The 22,554-nt window shown below is 57.9% G+C and overlaps 1 protein-coding gene across 1 annotated transcript; it reads right to left on the reverse strand.

The window, feature by feature from the left end:
- Window positions 1-2,159: 2,159 nt before the first annotated feature.
- UBAC1 (UBA domain containing 1) lies at window positions 2,160-22,025 on the reverse strand. Its single transcript, XM_021690983.2, has 10 exons — window positions 21,714-22,025; window positions 18,065-18,185; window positions 16,903-16,976; window positions 12,986-13,093; window positions 11,862-11,964; window positions 11,437-11,545; window positions 10,545-10,773; window positions 7,353-7,439; window positions 6,663-6,801; window positions 2,160-2,769 (listed from the first exon to the last, which is right to left on the reverse strand). The coding sequence occupies exons 1-10, from the start codon at window positions 21,849-21,851 to the stop codon at window positions 2,654-2,656; spliced, it is 1,224 nt and encodes a 407-aa protein (XP_021546658.1). The 5' UTR covers window positions 21,852-22,025; the 3' UTR covers window positions 2,160-2,653.
- Window positions 22,026-22,554: the final 529 nt, after the last annotated feature.

Here is a 22,554-nt window from a genome sequence, read left to right on the forward strand (position 1 = left end):
AGGCACTCACAAGAGAGCTGGGCAGAATGGCTCACCAGGCCCCCTTCCGGGGGACCCGCGAAATTCTGGAGGCAAGTGCTCTTGAGGGGGATGCACTCCCCACCTGCACCCAGGAGAACCTTACTCTGCTGATTGGAGCACACACTCCCCACTTCTTTGGGGCCCACATTTCACTTAAAATAGCCGCTCAGTTCCCAGAGGAACAGAGTGTGCGGCAAGGGCCACTGCAGGGGACAATCCAATGGCCCGTGGACCCCAAGCCCTTCATCATCTGCTGCCACTTGGGGAGGACAGGAGAGGACAAAGGGAGGCGCACGGGAGCGGGCCCGGGCCTGAGCACTGCCATGTTCCTGGTCCGAGCAAAAAAGCCTGGGGGGCAGCCTTGCGGGGGCTGCTGGGGCATGTGCCGGGGGCGGGCCGGCGGCCTCACTCCCCGGCTTGTCCTTGCTTTCTCCCGTCCTAGCAGCAGACACACTCAGAAGGCCAGCAGCCAACGTCCAGAAACGCCACTCGGTTCCCACACGGGCTTCGAACACGACTCCTCTCAGGCTGGTTCTTGCGCCAGGACACATGGCACAGGGAGTGTGCCTACTGATAAACGTGGAGCCCCAGCACCTTCCACGGCCCCCATGGAGGAGTCGGAGGAGCGCGGGAGAGGTGGCGGCAGGAGGCAGGTGGAGAGGAACCCACCACGCTCACGCGGTCTCTCCTCGCACGGGGCCCCTCGGCTCGCCTGTGCCCGGGCCCTCCGCAAACGTGTGGCCCTCGTCCCGTCCGTGCCCGCACAGCTTCCCTTGGCCCCCTCGGCGTCGCCGGCGCCTGGAGACGGCTCCACCTGGAACACACCACTGCTCGCGCTTAGTTCTCGTGGCGTCGCCGGGAACGCAGCGCCCGAGCCAGTCAGGGAAGACCGCACTTTGCCGGACCTGGAACGTTATCAAGAGCCCCAGGATTTACGTCACAGATCCCCGTGTGCTTTGTCTGCTGTCCTGAGAGCGCAGCCACCGAGGGCAGTGACAACTCGCAGGTGCAGGAACCAGCCGCGTGTCTTCCAGGACGGCCACGCCTGAGAGTCTACGAGTACGTTTTGTTCAAATTGCTATCTTTATTTTTCATATTCTTTCCAAACCGGGCGAGTGATTAGGTTTTATTTTCTCCAGATTTCACTGCAGACAGTAAAGCAGGTGTTCTAGGGTATCTGTCACAGCGGGGGCAGGGGTCCAGCCGGTGGGGAGCAGCGTGGCTGCCCAGGGACAGGAGGGGGGATGTGCCCGTTTGGCCACGGCTCACCTCGGACGGAAGCCTCCGCCTCCAGTGCACCCTGAACCACAGGCCTCGGCTCAGCCACCTTTCCCGCCCACCAAGCTGTGCCTGAGACAACTGTGAGGCTCCCAAGAAGACGGACCACGGTGAGAAAGAATGAGAAATCCCAGATCTGTGGAAAGAAGCACTTCCGTAAAACACCCAAGCGCCGCTGAGGGGGAGGGCGCTGGGCTGAGGCTCCCCGGCAGCGAGGGGCCCCCAGCCTGCACCTGCCCACACGGCCAACAGCGGAGCACACTGAGGTGGGGCAGGTGGGGGCTGCCTCAGCAGGTGAGGGTGGGGGCTGCCTCAGCAGAGGGGTTCCGAGAAGCGTCTGAGCGCTGCAGTAAGCAACGCATGAGGAGCGGGATTGGAAAAAAGGGAAAGCTATAACGCAGTTCCTCATTTTACAACACGACTAATGTTTTTTAAAGATTTATTATTTTAGAGCGAGAGTATGAGAGCGCGTGAGCAGGGGGAGAGGGAGAGCATCTCCAGCCGACTTCCCACAGAGCCCGATGTGGGGGCTCCTTCCCGGGAGCCTGAGATCACGGCCCAACATCACGACCCCAGCCAAGATCAGGAGCTGGACGCTCAACCGACTGAGCCACCCAGGCGCCCCCCCCAATAATGTTTAAAAAGGGAACGGTGGTGGAGGCCAATGGCTGGCGCCCCGCTCTGCCTCGGGGGGCCTAGGGGCGCTCCCCGGCCCCGTGCCTGCGGAGCCCCGAGCTCCAGTCGGAACGCGAGCTCACCGCAGACAGCACGCGCGACAGTCAATGTGCCCGTGGGGGCACCCAGCGCGCCATGTCAGGAGCGCGAACAGGTTCTTCTCCAGCACTAAAATAACACTAATAGACAGTAGGAAAAAGGGCATTTATTTATTAAAGAAAAATCACCTGTGAATTCCTCTACTTAAGTTAGTACTGACGTTAACACTTTGGGTTGAAACATGCCTTCCTCCAGGGAGCAAGCAGCGCCTACGGGTCGGGTCAAGGAGCGTTTCCAGAGCCCAGAGGGACCCTGTGGGGGAGGCGACCCCTCCCAGAGCAGCCACCGCGTCTGTAAACGCTGTCAGAGGCTGGACGCAGCCGTGCACACTGCCATCACACAAGTCGTCAAGCGGAAGATCAAAGCGTGAGAAGAGCCCGCGCCCTGACGACCCAGGGCGGGCGCGGAAGGCGGGCTCCAGGGAGGCCCCTCCAGCCCCACCCCCTCCCCCGCAGCCCGCGGCACCCAGGGGTCTCCATGCTCTTCTGCGACTGGCTGGGGCTAGGAAGAGGGCCTGGGCTGGAGCCGCCCCCAGCTCTGGGACGGGCGCTGGGGCAGAACAGCTGGGCGGCCGCGTCGCCTACGTGCGGTTCAGGGTCTGGAAGATCCTGGAGATCTGCAGCATGACTGGCCCGGTCTCCGGGTCGTTCATCCACTGGGTGCTGTTCAGGGGGTTTTCCAGCATGTCTTCAAATGCTGTGGGGAAGACAGAGCGAGGCTGGCTGAGGCAGCTCCTCCGCACTCGCAGCCAGGAACCTGGCAGTCGCTGTCCTAAAAGGGCGAGCCCTGCGTCACCGGGGGCCACGCACGACCCCCTCAATGGCCCCCCAGCAGCGTCTGCTATCACACTTGTGAGCCACAGTCCGAGGACCGCGTCCCCGTCCCGGGCGGGCGGCGGCGGCCTGTGCGCTCACGGGCACACGGATTCTGGAAAGCGATTTGGCAACGGCGTCAGCAATCTTTTAAAAATAGTCACAGCCTATGAGTCAGTAATTTTGCTTCCAGTCCCAGCCTGGCAAAATCATCAGACGCGGAAAAGACAGAAAGACACTGCTGCACATGGAATGATATCTGACTGGGAAAATCAACGTTCAGTCTCAAGGAAATGACTTTAAAGAACATAAGCGAGGGGCTCCCGGCCGGCTCAGTCAGTGGAACGGGCGACTCGTGACCTCAGGGTCGTGAGTCCAAGCCCCATGTTTGGTGCGGAGACAACTTAAAAGTAAAATCTTAATAAATAAGTCAATAAGCAAAAAAATAATAAAAATGTAACTGAGCAATTCCACAACATAAAATGAATTGTCTAAACAGTTCTATAAAACCGTTTCCCTCAGAAACGGGCGTGAGCGGCTCTCGCCCGGCAGCCAGCCCCAAGCCAGCACGGAGCCGCCCCACGCGCGTGGGCCTCAGGGAGCTGCTTCCTCCACGACTTGGCAGCTCTTTGGGGTCACGTGGGACCACGGCTCACCAGAAAAGTGGGATTTCATCGCGTTTAGGATGGACAGCCCTCCCAGCCCTTAAAACAATCACCGGGGTCCCTCCTGATCGAAACCTCTGAAAACCAGGTAAAAATATCAGAAAACCCAGAAGAACACCAGGATGTCTGGGAGAACGAGAGGTAACGTGGGCGGCGTGGGGGTCCAGTGAGGGAAGGAGCCCACGTCTGGCTTCCTCCCGGGAGGAAAGGGCTGAACAAAACCATGAACCGGGGTGTCGGTGAGAGACCACACAGAAGAGTGTGTACATGAGGAAGGTCTTCTGCAGGACTTACACTTGACAATCCCAGAAAGACAATTATTCCAAACCAAAAGGCAAACAGAAAGTCTGCACGTGTGACAGAGGGTAGTTGTCAACATGTGAAGAGCTCCGAGCCAGGCTCGAAGGCTGAGGCCACAACTGAAGTGGGCGGCAGATGCTCAAGGCCACACGGGGACGCGAGGCCAGCACACGCAGCGTGGGGGTGTGGGCGGGGGGGACCATTGCCCCGACCCGGTCATGCTGTCCTCAGGAACGCGAGCTGCACCCGAAGCAGGAAGCACAGACGGGGGCGGTCACCGCGGCCGGCCCACGGCCACGAGGGGAAGAGAGGTTTGAGTAACTAAAAAACGGAACAGCGTGTGCAACCCGAGGCCTCTGCATAGAATCAAAGATCTGTACCCACTAAACTCCTCCATTTACAACAGCAAGGCCAAGGGGCGCCTGGTGGCTCAGTTGGTTAAGCGTCAGACTCCTGATTTCAGCTCAGGTCGTGAGCTCAGGGTCGTGAGATTGTGCCCTGCATCGGGCTCTATGATCAGCGGGGAGTCTACTCGGGATTCTCTCTCCCTCTGCCCCTTCTCCCGCATGTACACACGGTCCGTTTGTGTGTGTCTCTCTCTCTAAAATGAATAAATCTTTAAAAAAAAAAAAAATTAAAGGGTGAGGCCAGAAAATGCAGCACAGGGATGCACCGGCAGGACGCGGAGTAAACCGGGACGGCACACAGGCCCACAGATGCTCCAGAAGGAAACCCGCCGACCAGGGGTGGGGGCAAAGGAGACTTCCGCTGGCTTCTGCGTCCTCTCTTGCTCGTCCCAGATGAGCTATGATGGGCGCTTTATCTCATCTGAAGTGATACCGATTACCTTAAACACTTACCAGAAAGGTGCACCCCATGTGGCGTGGGGGCCTGGCGGCCGTGGGAGGCCCTCCCGGGGACAGGCGGAGCGCCCGGGCATGAAAGCCGCGGCCCCTCCCGTGCTGGGCAGCACCAGGGCCCCCAGCGCCATCCGCAGGCCACAGCCCCGCCAGGCGCCAGCCGGGGGACACCGGCTCTGCCTGCCTTGTTTCGGAAATGTGAGGAAAGGCTTCCCGTGAGCAAACGTGACACCACAGGACCCTCCCAGCAGATGGGGAAGACATTCAGTAAAACCCCACGTCCGTCGTGATGGAAGCCCCTCTTGGAGAAAAGACAAAACCAGCCTAGAGCAGAGGGCTGCAGACCGACCCAAGGCAGCGCGTTCCTTCCTCCGGTCAGGCCTGCAGGCAGCAGGGGAGCCCGGGTTCCGAGCGAGGGGCCCGCGCGTCCCGCACAGAGAAGGAAAATAAGTACACACGCGCCCCCGAAGCCCAGAACTTGGGGACCAAGAGAAAAGCTCCCTACTCTGCACCGCACACGCTCCCGGGTAGGTTACAGACTCAGATGAGAAAAGCAAAACTGACAAGACTCCTAGAAACAAATAAAGGAGAACGTCTTCCTCGCCTCGAGCTCGAAGGGTTTTCTCAGATGAAACACATACACTTTCAATACGTTAAAATACATCACAGTCAGTCAGCAAACATGCCAGGAATGGGAAAACGATTTTCAAGATACAAATAGACTAATAAAAGATCAGCGTCCAGCACATGTGAGGAAATTGTGACTGAATGAGAAAAATGATGCAAGAAAAAGAAGCCAAAAGATGGGCCTTTCAGAGCTGAGGTCCCGGCGTGGCCAAAGCTTCCAGGAGGGGCTGGGCCTCACAGTTGCGGCGAGGGCCAAGCTCACAGACACCTGTGCCCGCCGGGGCAGCAGATGCTCTCGGCAGGCATCCTGGGGGCCACGGGGGCGGAGCATGCGGGCAGCCGGACACATCCCCGCCGCCCCACCTGCACACGCCCGGCCTACAGGCAAGGCCGGGGAAGGCAGACCGCCCAAAGCAGCGCCGCACACAAGGCAGCAACGCGAGTCCCACCAGATGGCAGAGCGGGGACATGGCCGTGGCACAGTAACACTGGACGCAGAAGCCCGCCCAGGACCCACCCTGCCCACAGGTGCAGGCACGAGAGGACGGGGGCTCCGGGTGACAGACATAGGCAGCACCACCCCCGAGGAGCCTGAGCAACAATGAAGGCTCGCTCCCAGGGCTGGATGGGGGACAGCGGTGCAGCAGGGGACGCAGGACTCGATCCCAGAACCCTGGGATCATGATCTGAGCCAAAGGCAGACGCTTAAACCAACGAGCCCCCCGGACGCCCCCTTAACACCGTCTTCTGAAGCTGAACGTAGATGTGTGGCTATTGGTCTTACCGTTATTCTTTTTTTTTTTTTTTTTTTAAAGATTTTATTTATTTATTTGAGACAGAGAGAATGAGATACAGAGAGCATGAGAGGGAGGAGGGTCAGAGGGAGAAGCAGACTCCCTGCCGAGCAGGGAGCCCGATGCGGGACTCGATCCCGGGACTCCAGGATCATGACCTGAGCGGAAGGCAGTCGCTTAACCAACTGAGCCACCCAGGCGCCCCCGTTATTCTTTAAGTTAGAAAAATCACACACGCTTCTGTCCATGTGTTGTGTTTCACAGACAAAAGGGGGGCCAAAGAAGTCCTCCACAACAAGAAGAGCAAAGGCAAACACCCGCCCACGCCCCCCCCGATCTAGACGGGCCACTCTAACTGGTTCCAGAGCTTGTCCAGAGCTGTCACACAGGAAGCCGTCACCCCGTGAGCACAGCCTGCCTGCCAGCCCCGTGGTGACTCAGGCAGGAGTCACGGACAGTGGCGGACACATCGCCATCACTCGGTGACGTCTGTGGGGTGTGGTGGGTCTGCCCCTGGGGAAGCCCACGTACCTAGTAACGTTTTCGGGTTGGTCAGGCCCAGCTGCACCACCGGGTTATCCAGAATGGCTTGGAAGAGAGGGCTGTCGGGATCGATGCCCTTGTCCAGCTCCTCGGGGGATGGCTTCCGGTCTCCCAGCAGCCACTCGCACTGCAAACGCAAGAGCCACACCCGTGAGTCCCTCCAGAGCCCCCACCAGCACCAGCTGCCCCCCGGGCTGCTCCCAGGGTGGGGCCCAGGCCCAGGGGCTCGGACATCGGGAAGGAAGAGCCACGCTGATCCCCGCACCGCAGTTCAGGCAAATGGCTGTGACTTCTCGGTCCTCGGCCACTGAACAGGGGTGAGCCAGGACCCACCCACAGTACTGACAGCAGAGTGAAGAAATGCACAGAACCCCAGGCTGCGTCCCCGGGAAGTCCCGTGGGCACGGCTGCTGGTGAGCCCAGAGCCGGCTGATTCGCAGTTGTTGGTTCAACAAACTTAGTAAACAAATCACACGCTCGCCCACAGAACATGTACTTTCTTAGACAGACAAAGAACTCGTAAAACATTTTATACCATCGGACCATCTCCCCTCTCGCTTCTCTTGGAAAGCCAACAACAGAGCGCCTGAGGAAGGAGCCGGACACACAGACTGTCCTGGGTGCATCCTGCTGGCGAGGGAAGGGAAGCCTCCCGGCGCACGGACACGTGGTACTCACGGCGGCGTTCTGCTGGTTGTTGTTCACTCTGAGGGCATCTATCACTTCCTTCTCGTCGAAGCCCATCTCCATCAGGGAAATGACGGCCTGCAGGAGAACGCACACACCACTCAGTGCCCGGGGCTAGGACGCGCAGCACGCCTCGGGGGCCAGGCGACAGTGTCCGCAAACTCGGGCCACGTGTCAGCACGGCGTCCGAGTGGGGGCCTGACAAGATCAGCACAGGGCGTCCTGGGGCCCGATTCTGCTTCCCTGCAGCTTCATGGAATCAGCCCGTCCTTCTGAGCAACAGACGGACCACAGCCAGGCCGAGTCGGCGCAGCCGCGGATCCCAGCATGCCCCAGGCAGGCCAGGCCAACGTCAGACCCTCGCAGGTTGGTCCCCACATTTGGACAAACGGTCTCCACAACCACACGTGAGCTCGTTGCGGACAGACGGCCTCGTTACCCACAATGACAGGTATTAGGGAGAGGCCTTGCAAGCAAACCCGATTTAAGACTAAAGTGGTCACATTAATATCAATCTGTGAAGAAAAAAGGTGGGGGGGGGGCTCTTCAGATTTTATCTTTAAAACATGACACTAAAATTAATTTTAAACATCTCACATGTAATAAGATTTAAGCTATAAGTATGAACATTTGATGATTCTTGGAGGGAACTATGACCCAACGTTCAATGTTTTAGGGGGTGGGGGAGACGTCCATTTTCAGGACAAAAATCACCTAAGACACTAAATCCTTCACTTTACTCTTGACTTTTTTTTAATATTGTTTATTATTAATTTGAAAGAGAACGCATACATACGAGTCGGGGGAGGGGCAGAGGGAGAAGCAGGCTTCCCGCCGATCAGGGAGCCCGATGCGGGGCTGATCCCAGGACCTCGGGATCATGACCTGAGCCGAAGGCAGACACCTAACTGACTGAGCCACCCAGGAGCCCCTATTCTTGACTTTTACACAATTTTTAAGAGTCCATTTTGAGAAAAAAAGGTGAAGATTTTATTAATTCTTTAAAGATCCAATCACACTTTTGAATGAGGTCACTGTCTTCTTCTTCTTTGACCTTCCCGCCTTAACTGCCCTACTTCCGCGGGGCTCCTGGGCGTTAGCGCAGGGCAGCAACCCGCAGCACCCCGGCACACTCTTCGGCCACAGAGTGCCACACCTCAGCGGGCCGGGCTCAGCCTGAACTGGACTGTCAGGTGTCCCAAAGAGCACCCAACAGGAAGGAAGTCAGGGGCAGGTGGCAGTCAGGACAGACTTTCACCAGAGCCAGATGGTGGACAGGGAGCTCAGGAGGCAGCCCTTCCTACCACAACCCACGCCGTGTGCTTTCCTGAACCAGCTCGTACCCCCAGGGGTGGGGGGCTCCACCCACGAATGCCGGGAGAAGGACCCACCACGCCACAGTCTGACACCCAAGTCACATAAAATCGCCTGGAAGCTCCCACTAAATCTAAGGCTAGGGTAGCCTCCCCATGGCTGTCAGTAAAAACGAGCCTCTCCCGTCACTCCCTCCTACCTCAGCCCGGGGAAGCGACGACCTAGGACTTCCGCACGGTGACCGCAGGCATGTGCCCCCGCCTTCCTGCCAGGGGTCCACGCACTCACTCCTGCCCTGCCCACCGCACCCTGCTGTCCCCCACCACTGGCATGGGGCGTGTGGGGGGAGGGGAATGACAGCAGAAAGTCTGTTTTTGGTCTCAAGTGCAAGCCCTGCTCTCGGACCCAGGCTTCCCAGGAACCACGCAAACACTCCTGTCCTTACAGGCTCTTCTCTGGAATGCTGTAGGACCAAAGGGCGGGGGACTGTGATGAGCTGGTCCAGCATCGACAGCCTTTTGTAACAACGTTCAGAGACCCTCTCCCACAAAGAGGCCACAGGAAGGCCCCGCACAGGTGCCCATCTTGGGAGAAGAGCGCATCAAGACAGCTGAGGTGGCACCCACGAGACAGGGCTGAGCAGCGGCGGGCCTGACAAGGACAACGCGGGAGCACCCTCAGGGGAAGCCCGGAGCCGCGTGGCAGAGCACAAAGCACCGTCCGAGGGCGCGGCCCCCCGCCCTACAGGGCTCGGCCCAGCACACAGACCGGGCTCTAGAAACACCAGCTCCAGCTCTGCAGAAACGCTTCCAGATGCACAGCTGAGCTCACCAGAAAGCAAAGACCAGCAGCAAGCCAGCCTGACAAAGGCCGTGCCCTGGGAAGGGGCCGGAGCCATCAGCAGGGCCTGGCGGCAGGGGTCTGGTGGCCAAACCCAGACAGGATGTGGGCCTTGGGTCCCTACGAGGTGAGGACTCAGAGCTTGAGACCAGGACCCTGCCAAGGGTCTGCCCCACAAAAGGAAAGGGGAGGTGGAAAAGCAGGGGCCCCTGTGAAGGGAAGCGTCAACCCCAGAGCCACGGCCTATACCACATGGGGGCCCAGGAGCCCTGCCTGTGCGCCTAACATGAAACAGGGCCCCCGGCGGGGGGTGTCACTCAGCCCAGGGTAACAGCCTCACAATCACCCACGGGGGGCATCCCACAGCCCAGCCACACGGGGTTCCCACGGAAACCCACGCCCGCAGGGGAGCCCACTCTGACAACACTGCACCCCGGGCAGAATCACGAGAGCGTGTGGACTCGGGACCCTAACACCTGGAGCTCATGCATCTGTAATCTGAAAGAAAAACGCAGGCTTAAAGCACAGAAAATGTCCAAGAGGAAACCAGAAGCCTAGTAAAAGAACAGAACGGTGGAGAACAGGGAGCCACAGAAGCATCAAGAACAAGACGACGACAAAGCAGCAGCCATAAGCGGTACGCCGACGTCAGCCACCGGAACATGGCCAGAGCCGGCCGGGCCCCCGGTCCTCGGAGCCTGCAGACGCCAGGGTTACCAGATCGTCAGAGCCGGCCCAGCCTCCCCGTCCACAGGCAATCCTGCAGCGCACCATCCTCCCATCCCTGGGCAGGGGCCCTGCCAGAGCCCGTGGCTCTCGCCAACAGTGACAACGTGGACAGGATCCTGTTGTCGCTTTCAGATGACAAACGTGTCGGCCAATTATTCGGAGGACAAACAGCCACCTGGATCTGTGGGAGGGCAACTTAAAACTGAATTTAGGCCTGTCTATAAGCCCCTCACCCAGCTTTACTCCCACGTGGAGAAATGGCAACCCCGCCTGGCTGCCCCCGGGCCCAGGAACACATACCCGAGCATCAGCCCGAAACTCCCTTTTCCTCCGGATCTTCTTGAAGATCTCCGTGAGCTCATCTCTGGGCTCCTCATCTCCCGTGCTAGTCCCAGCAGCCTCAGGGGCAACCTCAGGGGCGGCCTCGGCCTGCGCCCCTCCTGGTGAGGCCTGGCCCGGAAGAGGCGTGTCAATGGTCGGGTCTTCCGCATGCTCGATTAACCACTCCATGGCCTGAGGTACCGACATGCTGAAAGGCAACAGGGGACTCTTTCCAGCACCCCCAGGCCGGTCCCAGGGCCTCCAGCCTCCTTGACATCCCCAGGGAAAGCCTCTCTGGTGACCCTCATCGGGAGAATCTCAGCACCGAAGGGTGTGGCGCTCTGGGCCCTGCCCCACACAACCCCAAGACCCCAGCCAGAGCACAGAAACACAAGTACTGAGCCTGGGGAGCAAACTGGTGAGGTACACACGAGAATCTAGGTCCACGGCAAAAAGAAGCACAGCCCACGGACTGTCCTCTGATGTACAAGTCGTCTGCTTCGGGTCCACGCGTAGACGCAGAAGCGAGTGGCTGCGGCCAGGCAAGCACGGGAGGCTGCTGGAGGGGACACTGCACGCACCTCCAGCTGCCATGTCCCTGACACACACAGGCTCCGACGTGGTGCTTGCACACAATGGCCCCGGGAGGACCCGGAAGGACAGCCTGCCCACGGCACGTTCCCAGCAAGGGCCACTGTCTTAAGACACTTCGAGATGCCCCACCAAATTACCTCTGGGACGCCATTTAAGGTCTCTCTTCAAAAGCTCACATCTACTATAAGTGGTTCAATCTAAGAGTTTAGGACGGAGGACATCACCCCGGGGGAGCCCCACAGCATCGCAGCAAGAGGAGGAGATGGCCCGGACATACTGGTTCAGCCGAAGGGCCTTCGCGGCCCTGCTCTCCGGGAAGCCCATCTCCGTGAGCTGCCGCAGGGCAGCCTCGTCCACTCTCTCATCCTCCTCCTCGTCCAGCATCGCTGCAGGCGAGAGATGGGGCCACCTGTGAGGGCCAGGCTACTGCGAGGACTGCCCCCCACCCCAGAGCCTCAGGGCCCCACCTGCATGCCAAACCCCCTAAATCTCAGCAAATCAACAAGGAACCTTCAGCCAACAGGCTGAACAGGAGCCCCATGTCAACAGAAAGTACGAACGTAAAGCATTCTCAGTCTCCCCAGTACTGACGCGGGGACCACGAGTGTGAACGGGGACCGCAGGGGGCGGACACAGCCTCTGAGGCGGGGCACACAGCGGGGTCTGAACGCAGGATCCGGTCAACCTGGGGCATGCTCATACCATTCGCCTTCTTAAACAGTTCAACTGCATCCGGGTTCAGCGCTAACAACTTTTGTGCCACCTCGATGAGAGACACCAGGATTTTCCGGAGTTCTGTCTGGAACTGCAGGGAAAGAAAAAAGGCTCTTACTTCTCCAAGTGCCCAAGAGACCTGCCTGGATGTGTAACCACACTCCTGGGCCCTACAACTCTGTATCTTTGAGCCCAACTATATGCCGCTATTGGTTCCGGAATGTGGAGACCAATGGAGGAAGAGGTGGGTGGGGCCACAGAGTGGCAGGAGGGCTCAGCCCGGCAGGGAGGAGAGGCCTGGCTGGCATAGATGGGCTGTGTGCATGGCTTCTTGGCTGGTGACACCAGAAACATCTGGAAACATTGCTCAGCCCTTTGGCCAACGCAGAAAGCGCCAGCGCACTACGTAAGCAGAAGAGATCAGCCTGACTGGATGGGCCTCCCAGACCCGGGCCTCCGATTCTCACCTGGCCAGAGGCTGGCCAGCACAGCAGCGTCGGCTGCAGCCAACTGGCCCCCACTGAGGAAGAAGGCCGCTGGGAATGCAATCAGAAACCCCGACAGACCAGTCCCCAGTCCCACGGGCGAGAAAGGGGTCAGCCGCCCCTCTTCCCCACAACAGGCTTCAGAACGTGAGAGCCACCGTGGGGCCATCCCACACACAGCCTGGGGACGTGTGTCAGAGCCCGATGCCCTGGTCAGTAGGGAACTCTCTGCTGCTACATGAGCAGGTGGCGCTCTCGGATTAGGTGGCCACGCTGTCCCAGTCCTTTACAGCGCGGGCACACCCCTGGTTCTGGGCCGGTCCACGGGACACTGGACACGCTCTACGTTTTTAGCTTAGAACTTTCCAATCCAAAGTAAGAGTCCAGACTTCTAGCTACAAGTTTTTGCCAAACTTAGCGCAAAACTCTAATATACTCCCAGTAGGATCTATCTTTTCAGTCCTGCCTTCCAGCGTCTTTTTAAACTTTATGTTTTGAAATAATTTTAGGTTATACGCAGAGTTCCTGTCTGCCCTTCACCCCGGCTTCCCAAAGTACCGCCAAGAGGCCATGCGGCCCTCATGCGGGCGTGAGGAGCCCGAGGTGTGGCCCACAGCGAGCACTCACGTCTCTGACGTTGGTCTGAACCTCGGCCCGGTCCATGTTGTGGGACGGCAAGTTGGCAGTTGCTCGGAAGATAGCATCTCTATCTGGGGCTTTCTGGTCTTGTTTTTTCTACACAGAAAATTAGAAAGTCAGAAATGAATATGAGAGCAGTAAAAGGCAAGACCACGTAAGCTGAGCACACAGAGCTTGACTAGGGAGGGAATCACTCTCCGTCGGCAGCAGAGGGTCCCTGCGGGTTCGGTGCTCACTTGGGACACAATTCCTGCCTGTCATGGCCAGAGGGTGGCAGGGCAGGAGAGCAGACAGACACGGTCCCTTGTGGCCACAGAGAGACCGTCACACGTGAGCTATGGCTGTGCCGGGGCCAGGAATGCGCACTCACCCCGCCTGCTTCCGAAGCCCTGCTACAATAGCACGACCCTATCAGACGGTAAAGACTCCCGAGAGAGAGAGCGGGAGAGATGGAGACCATTCTTCCAAAACAGAAAACAGAAAGGGGGTCAGCACAGAGCAGAAGCCTGACCAGAAACAAGGCCCGGCAACTCCAGGCGAATGCCAGAGCCCAAAGGAAGCGCAGGTTGGGAGTGAGCGGCTGGAGCCGAGAACAGCACTCCCCTACCACCCTGCTCAGCCAGCAACCACCTGGGGGGGCAGACTTGAGAAGCCCCCGAGCCAGGGAGCCTGGGCTCAGCAGCAGGAAAAGGAGGTACCATGCTAATCCTTGACAGTAAGACCCAGCCCCCCATCACTAGTGGCTGTAAGGACACCGAGCAGGAGACTCACCGCTGTGGGGAGGGGGCGCACAGGGCTGGGTCTGCCCCACAGGGAAGCCCAGCGAGCTGCAGGCACACCCCACTGGGCACAGAGAGCAGCCGGTGAGCCCCCCGTGCCTCTTACTGAGAAGGCAGCTAAGGAAGGGCAGGGGCGTGCGGAAAGCCCCCAACACGAAAGACAGAGACCAAAATGAGAAGGGGAAAAGTAAAGAAGCATGAAAGAGAGAACAAAAGGAAGAGGACTTCATGCCAGAGAACCGTCGGAGAGACAGGACACTGTCATCATCGGAGACCAAGTCCCCAACTGGGAAATGTAAATTATCACGGCCAGATCAACAGGCCGTAGCACAGTTAGAGGATAATGTCCAGGAAATCATCCTGAAGGCAAGTCCAGCATCCAACCAAGAGGAACTCCAGAAAGAGGGAAGAGAAAACAAGAGGAGGGCATTCTCCAAAAACAATCCAGAAAAACTTCAAAACAAAAACACATGAATCTCCAGACTCTGCATGCCAAGCACAGCAGAGGCGGAAGACCTGCATCCATGCAAACCATGAAATCTGAGAGCTCTCAACAGCCTCCCCAGATGTTGAGAGACCCCGGAGGGAGTGGGAGAAGAGGGAGCAGAGCATGCACAGAAGACGAGTCCTCAGTCCCACGGCCCCATGGACACCCTGGAAGCGGGGACCAACATTTTCATTGTGCACGCACACGGCTGGCGCTCACCAACAGCCACTCGATGCTGAAGTGCAGGGCCTCAAGATTCCCTTCCCTTTCTAGATGCCAGAGGAAGCCAGGCTCCACCAGACCAAGAGACAAGTCAACTGCAAGACACTGGATTCTGCTGGCAGAATTTGAAGATGGCCCTAAGATCCCACTCCTGGCCATCATGCCTGCACGATCCCAGAGCCTGTGAGCAGGATGGTTGCGCCCTGGGTAAGGTCATGCTGTGGCAGAGCCAACTTTAAGGAAAGGAAATGACCTGCCTTGGGAGGCCTTATCTAATCAGGCAGGCCCTGAAAAAGGACGGGGCTCTTTCTGTCACTGGCTCCAGAGATGCAGGGGACCACGTGGCAAGGAAGAGTGGCGGGCCCCACATGCCAAAAGAAAGCGCCCCGGCTGACAGAGAAAGGAAAGGGGACCTCGGCCCTTTAGCCATAGGAACTGCCAACCACCTGAAGGGGCCCGAAGCAGACCCTTCCCCAGAGCTTCCCTGGAGGAATGCAGACCAGCCACACCTTGATTGGAACCTGAGAGCCTGAGCGCAGGGCCCAGCTGAGCCTGCCCACACTGCTGACCTACAGACCAGGAGCTGTGTGCGGTTTTAGGCCGATGCATCCAGGGCACCAGGACAGGTGGCAACAGGAAGTGTCCAGATACACAAGGTTCAGAAGCTCTAACACAGGGGTGAGGCGGGAAGGCCCAGGCTGCATGACAGGCCTGGAGGCCACTGAGGAAGAGGGGTGTCGCGGGGAGGAGCTGGAGGGACGATGTCTCCAGGACAGCAAGGACTGGCAGGTGGCCTCGTACAGGGGACCCTGCTTCCAGAGGGATTTATCGATCCCAGCAAAGAATTTAAAAAAATTAGCGATAAGCCTATAGAAAACAAGTTGACAGGGTAATTATTGATTCCAGGAGAAACATGAAAAAGGATAATCTCAGGACCCTTCGCTCCAAACGGAAAACAGCACGTGCACACTAACACTGATGGAAACCCTGAGATCTTCAACCAGTGTCAGGATCTAACACTCCAAACATCAAGGAGCCAAAGAATCAAAAACTGATATTCTAAGAAATAACCAATTCTGGGACGCCTGGGTGGCTCAGTCGTTAAGCGTCTGCCTTCGGCTCGGGTCATGATCTCAGGGTCCTGGGATCGAGCCCCGCATCGGGCTCCCTGCTCAGCGGGGAGTCTGCTTCTCCCTCTCCTTCTGCCTGCCACTCCCCCTGCTTGTGCTCTCTCTCTCTGTCAAAAATAAATAAAAAATCTTTAAAAAAGAAAGAAAGAAAGAAAAAAACCAATTCTGCATGTGGTTTTGAAATCAGAAAAAGAATTACTGAAGGAATGGCTGAAAGAGCTCCAAGAGGGCACCTTTAGGGCACGTGATGCAAGTGGGAGGAGGTTGCTTTTATTAAGAGACTGGTAATGTTATTTGACTTCATAAATGTGTACTACTTTCACCTAAAATTAATACTAATTCACAAAAACAGGCACTAACGTCTTACAATGTTTCATTTTGCAACTAAGTGCACAGAAAAGGTGACCTGCCAAGTGAGGTCCACAGTGTGCTGCGAGGCGCCCAGAGGTGCCGGGGCGGTGGGAACCCCGTTGTCTACACTGGTCACCCACAGCCAACACTGTAACCTGAGAACCGCGGTTCGCGCGGGCAGCTCTCGGGGTGGGGCAGAGCAGGCCCCGATCTGTCTCCTGGAGATGGGGTGAGCAGCCGGCCCGTGTGCGAGCCGGCACTGGCCAGGTGTGGCCACAGATAAGGGGGCATGCGAAGCCAAAGGCGCCCCTCCTATGCCGCCTGACCCACAGGAGGGCCTCAGATAGCTCTGTTCCCTGACAGCTCGTTCCGCTGGCAGGCACGGGGCCCAGCCCGAGGAGTCTGGCCTGCTTTCTCCGGGGGGAGCGCTCTCCCTAGCATTTCAAAGCACGAATAAGAAACTCTACCCAAGCGAAACAAAGGAAAACTGTGAAATCAGTGTGGCTGCCTTTTAAGATGGCACCGCTTTGCACCTGGGCGCAGGTGTTAGGGGACCCCTGGCCTTTCACTGCGCACGCGCCTACACTCCCGGGAGAGGGGCCCTAGTGCGCCGCTCACCACCCCTTCCCTGCGTTCCTTCTCCTTGTCCTGTGGGTGCAGGCCTCGCCCGACAAGAGGCAGGCCTGACAGGGTCTCAGGAGTTACCCTCACCTCGAGAAGGTGCCGGACGCGCAGCCCAGAGAACACAGCGTGGAGGCTTCCCTGCGTGCCTGCCCCTGACCAGGAGGGGCTCGGCCACAACAGGAGGCCCCCGTGATTGTTGACTGTGGGTCCTGCTAGGCCTGGGAACACCTCGTACCCAGGAGGTTTCTTTCTCACGGGCTGGAAGGTGGGAGACTCTAACCAAGACTTCCGGTTCCAAACTCTGAAACTGACCTTTTCTTCGGCCGAGACGTCAGCCATCTTAGGAAGTGGAGTGGGAGCACGCTTCTTTATCAACAGTAAGACATCTAGGAAAAAAAGAAGTCTGTCAAGCTGGTTACCGTTTTCCTCCATAAGATGGCAATATGGGCACAAGAGAGGGGCGCTTGGGGGGCTCAGTCGGTGAAGCGTCTGCCTTCAGCTCAGGTCATGATCCCACATCGGGCTCCCTGCTCCACGGGGCGCCTGCTTCTCCCTCTCCCACTCCCCACCCCATTCTCTCTCGCTCTCAAATAAATAAAATCATTAAAAAAAAAAAAAAAATGGGCGCGAGATGACCCAAGGCCAGACGAGCAGGGGCTCCCCCCGGGTGCCGCCTAAGCCAAGCCCGTGCTTCCCTGCCTTCCTGCCCGCATACAGCTTCCAGAGCGTGGCAAGAACCCAGCCATGGGTCACACAGTGACTGGTGGCCCAGGAGGCACACACAGCACAGCCCTGAGAACCATGCAAAGAACTGGTGGGAATCTTGCAAAACGTCCTCATTTCAATGGGCTCAGTTTTCTGAGGTTGGAGAGCTGGCCTCAACCCTCAGAGCTAAACTGAGGCCGCGTGCGCAAGGTCGGCCGGCTCCCACCTGGTTGTGGGCTTGACCTCCACGCTCGATGAAGGTCTATAAACAGTACTTTCAAAAGAGATTATTTAAGAGAATCCCAGAATTAAAATCATCCTTTGAATGACAAATAGAAAAACCAAAGATTTCTCCCCAAAAGCCTCCAGACACAAACTCTAAGCAACTAAACAGATGTGCACAGAATAAGAGTATCTTCCTAGGACATTTGAAACAATAACCATAATTGTACTTTCCAGCCCCAGAATAAAGCCTGCAGCAGCTCTGGAGGCCTTGGTCTTGCTCTGACACAGAATTAAAAATAAAGTTCACATCTGGTTTCTCAGATGGATGCTGCTTGTCCAATTTCGGTTTGTGCTGTTTTTCACAAACAGCCCATAATGCGCACTTTGTTTTAACAAAGGAAGAATAAAACCATTTTAGCTGACCCAGTTTCCCTGCTCAGCCCCAGCCTGGAGCACAGACTCGGACGCCGAGGGCGCCTTCGCCTCTCGCTCCCCGGCTCCCAGCTGCGCCATGGCTCCCACCGCTGCCCTGTGAGGCCCCTACCTTGGTCTTGGATGTTCTCTTCCAAGATTGTTTTGGCATCACTCAGCACCCTCTCCGAAGCAGCGTGGATCAATTTGTGATGGGTCACACTTTTGGGGTCTTCTAAGCTCCCCTGGGCACACTGGGGGGGACAAAGTCATATATTTCAAGACAGAAAATAAATCATAACTCTAATGATATTAGAACCTGACACCCCAAGCCACACCAGGCATTTACTGGTTACTAGCTAGAAAATTAAGGCACAGATGAAGTCAAAGAACTCCCATGAATGTTGGAAGCTGAACAAAATGCCACAACATCTGATCCCCTAGGGCAGCGATCTGTCCACCAACCCACTAAGTACTCCTGAAATAGGTTCACAGCCTGACCTAAAATACCCTGCTGGTAATTAGTGGCAACCTGAATCGCTTCCTTCGTCTGGAAAGATCTGGAGAGTCATTTTAAAACGAAAATAGCAGGTCCACTGTTCCCTGAAAACCTAAAGATCGAAGTATGATTTGTGTACTTTTTCTCTCTTCCAGATACATGAAGGGGCTGAGAAACAGCCAAGAGAGAAGCTAGTCCACAGAGAGCCAGAAACAGGGGCCTGACCACTTCAACGCCTGCACAAGTCCGAGAGGAGAGCAACCGGCCTTTGCTCGGCCCTTGGCTCACCAAGCGACCACCACCCAGACCCAGGAGCTGCAGGAGCGCCTACCAGGGCCCCTCCTGGGCGTTCAAAGGGGGTGGACCGGCACGCAGTTACAGCTCACTGGCCAGGGCCCCAGAATCCCCAGAACGTGACACCAGGGCGGGGGGCACTGACGTCCAGGCCATAGGGGGTTGCAACGACACCTGTGGCGTGAAGGCTTCGGGGGGCTGTCACACATTCACGTAAACTGGCAGGGCCGAAGGGGGCGCAGGTGGAACCCAGCCCACAGGAGGATACATTCCTACCACTTACGGCAGCAGACACCACCCCCTTCACTCTCCTTGAATTCGAAACTGGCTCTGCTCCCAGAAATATGGGGTGTGCTTCTGCTAATTCTGAAATTTGCAGGCTAGTGCATTTGACAAGTTCAGAATACAGTCTATGAAACACAATTTTCCAAAACAATCCTCATCTGGCTCTTGAAACAACCGTCCTGTGCAGCATGCCAACAGCGTGCCAGGAACACAACACAGGTGTGAGTCATCCGCACTGTGCGCAGTTACTTCATTCTGGGTCTTTGTTCTCAGCAGAAGCACTTTGAGCAAGCTGAGTATGGCAGCAAAATAGCCCCGGAAAAGCCCACTGCCCGGGCAGGGAGGCTGTGACACCTGCTGAACCTGCCTCCTCCCCAGAAGAGCCAACAGGGGCTCCTCCTACACCTGATGCCCTATGTCGTCCGAAGACGCACTGTCATGTGATCTAAGAAATGTGAACAGCTTGCGGCGCCTGGGTGGCTCAGTCGTTAAGCATCTGCCTTTGGCTCAGGTCATGAGCCTGGAGTCCTGGGATCGAGCCCCGCATCGGGCTCCCTGCTCGGCAGGGAGTCTGCTTCTCCCTCTCCGTCTGCCCCTCCCCCCTGCCCATGTGCTTGGTCTCTCTCTCTCTCTCTCTCAAATAAATAAAATCTTTAAAAGAAAAAAAAAAAAGAAACATTAACAGCCGTATGAACAGGTACAGGTTATGTCGTGGCAATTTCACGAAAGATCCCAATCAATATAAAAACCCAAAAAGAGAAAAGCAAGTGTGGCAATCCATTTCCCTAAGAGTTCTGATGATAATACCCCTCAATGAGAAAGCAACACACTCCCAACAGGACCATGGGGGTGAAGTGGAGGGGATGGGGAGACACCCACACTGTCCCCTTCAAGGAGGAAGGAAAAAATGATGCCAGCTTGCACCAGGAGCAAAGTGGGAAGGCGGGACAGAAGCTCAAGCACACACGAAGCCTCACTGCCTGCAGCAACAGGACATTCAGGGAACGGTTTCCAGGGTGACATTCGAGTATACAGCTTGAGAATTCTCTTTTCTAACTAATGCGTTCTGGCTGGCTCGAGAGGCGGCGCACCCTGCCTACAGAACAGGACGGGCACCGAGGTGGGAATACTTTCTGACAACTCAGCTCTCGGGTCCCCTGATTTACGCCGCTCCTCCACACCTGGAGAGACTGCAGAGTGGAATAAAATCTCGACTTAAGGTAGGAGAGTGCCAGAAAAATCCCAAACGACACACCTCAATCCCGACTGGAATAATAAATATCAGGTCCATGATAATTAGCATCTTATTCAAAGTGGCTGCCTAATGAACCCCAAGAGCTCCTGAAATTCATTAGCAAGCATCTGTGGATCAAACAGTTCTCATTTCCTGTTCCCCTTCATAAAATAACGTTATGACAGCTGTGTAAATTAGTGAGTTAAGCGAAATGCCATTCCCATTTACCCCTGACTTCTCCCTGCCTGACTCAGCAGGTGGCATGCCATGTCCATGCAGTTCTGGACCGACAACCCATCTCCACTTGTTTGGGACCCACTGGGAGCCTGGCCCTGGACATGTGAATACAGGCCCAGCCCCCGAGGAGCTCCTGTCCTAGGTGGGTCTCAGGGGAGAGGGACGCGGCACCTGAGGGAGGTTTTTGTTAAAATGACACCGCTAGACAAACAGCGGTGCCTGGCTCTACCAGCCTGCTGGCTAACGGCCGTCCTGGGGTCTCCTACGTGGTGAAAGGACCCGACAGAAGAAAGGACTGCGTGCCCGCCGGAGGGTGTGAGCCTGGCGCCCCTCCTCCTTGACGTGAGTTACCGACACCCAGCATGTCCCAGAAGAGGGCTCACTCCGGCAACCAGAGTGCTCTTCAGCTGCCCGGGACAGCAGAGCACCACCCGCAGAACCACAGTCCCAAGCGACTCCGAAGGACCTCCGGGGCAGGTACTACAACAACCCGATAGCCCGGAGTTCATCGCAGGGACGCATGTCATTCGCCACGTGGACTCCGCACCAACAGGCTGAGCTACTTCTGACAAGAAAACACTCACGGTGCCCAGCAGAGTTTCCTTCGCAGCCGGAGTCACACCGGCGTCTCAGCCGCCCCCGGTGACAAGTATGGAGATAAGGCCATCCAGAACTAGCTCCAAAGTCAGCAACCCAGGGAGCTAACCATACAGGGATATTTCACACCAACAATCCACAGAAAGTGGCTCTGCGGCGAGGAGCCCCTTCCCCCGGCTCCACCCACGAGTCAGCGGAAAGGCCGCGGGGCAGCGGGGCTCAGCGACCAGTCAGGCCCGCACGGTTCGGTGGCAGGAGCGGCCAGAGCCGGGCCCCGGCCCCCAGGCCGGCCTGCAGGGAACGGAAGGCCCTCTCCTCGGCGGGCCCCTCCTCCCCTGGGCACCGCTGCCCGGCTCTCGAGAGCCTCACCCCAAGAGCAAGCAAGCACAGCCGCTGGGAAAGCCCGAGGCCCCGCCGCGGCGGCCTCGCGTCCCTGCCTCAGTCTCCCCGCCCGCCCCTAGCTCCTCGGGCTGGAGGGAGCAGCAAGGGAACCTGCGGCCGTCCGACGACAGGCGCTCGGCCCGGGGCCGGCCCGGGGCCGCCGTCTGGAAGGTGTCGGGAGGGGGCGGGTCGGGAAGCGGGGCGGCCAAAGGAGGAGGCGGGAGGGGGCAGGCCTGGGGCCGCGGCCGGCCTTACGTGCTTGAGGCAGCGCTCCTTGAGCTTCTCCACCGACGTGTCCTCGGTCGCCTCCTCCAGCCACTCGGCGCCGTCGGAAGCGCAGATGTGCAGCCGCAGCACCTTGCCCGCGAAGATCTTCTCCTCCTGCACGAACATCGCGCCGCCGCCGCCCGGCCTGCGCCCGCCGCCCGAGCCGTGAAGGTCACCGGGGCGGGGCCAGGCCGCCCGCGCGCTCTCTCGCTGGGCGCCGCCGCCCCGCCCCGGCTCCCCTCGGCTGGCCGCCCGTCACTTGCCGCGGGCCGAGCGGTCGCCTCGCTCCCGCCGCCGGGCCGCCGGGGGCGCGCTGTCTCCGCCGCGACGGAAGTGCGTCACAGCGCGCGCCCGGAGCATGCCGGGAGATGTGGTTCTCCAGCGGCCTCGGCCCTCCCGCCGCCGCGCCGGAAGTGCGTCACAGGGGCGCCCGATGCATGCCGGGAGCTGTAGTTCCCTTGCTGCTCCATCCATCCCGCTTCTGCCCGCGCTTTGCCGCCCCGGCCCCCGGCACGCGGGACCATTGAGTTTGGTGGTCTATTCTTAGGTGGGCTCTGAGTGTAAAATACACAACAGATCTCCAAGACTTCGCGGGGAAAAGCAATGAAAATTACTCAATGTTGTCTTTATATTGATTACATCTTTTTAGAAAAGGATTTTATTTATTTGACAGAGAGAGAGAGAGAGAGCACGAGCAGGGGGAGCAGCAGGCAGAGGGAGAGGGAGAAGCAGGCTTCCCGCTGAGGAGGGAGCCCGATGCGGGGCTCGATCCCAGGACCCTGGGACCGTGACCTGAGCGGAAGGCAGACGCCTAACCATCTGAGCCACC

This window comes from Neomonachus schauinslandi, chromosome 13 (genome assembly GCF_002201575.2).
Source record: "Neomonachus schauinslandi chromosome 13, ASM220157v2, whole genome shotgun sequence".
In the NCBI taxonomy this organism is placed as follows: domain Eukaryota; kingdom Metazoa; phylum Chordata; class Mammalia; order Carnivora; family Phocidae; genus Neomonachus; species Neomonachus schauinslandi.

Excerpts from the sequence above, each read along its gene's own strand:
- UBAC1 (XM_021690983.2), bottom strand. The coding sequence starts at position 21,851 with ATGTTCGTGCAGGAGGAGAAGATCTTCGCGGGCAAGGTGCTGCGGCTG. Across the intron at positions 18,186-21,713 it reads AGGAGCGCTGCCTCAAGCAC|TGTGCCCAGGGGAGCTTAGA; the intron begins GTAAGGCCGGCC and ends TGTCCCCCCCAG. Across the intron at positions 7,440-10,544 it reads AGTTTCGGGCTGATGCTCGG|GCCGTCATTTCCCTGATGGA; the intron begins GTATGTGTTCCT and ends GTTCTCCTGCAG.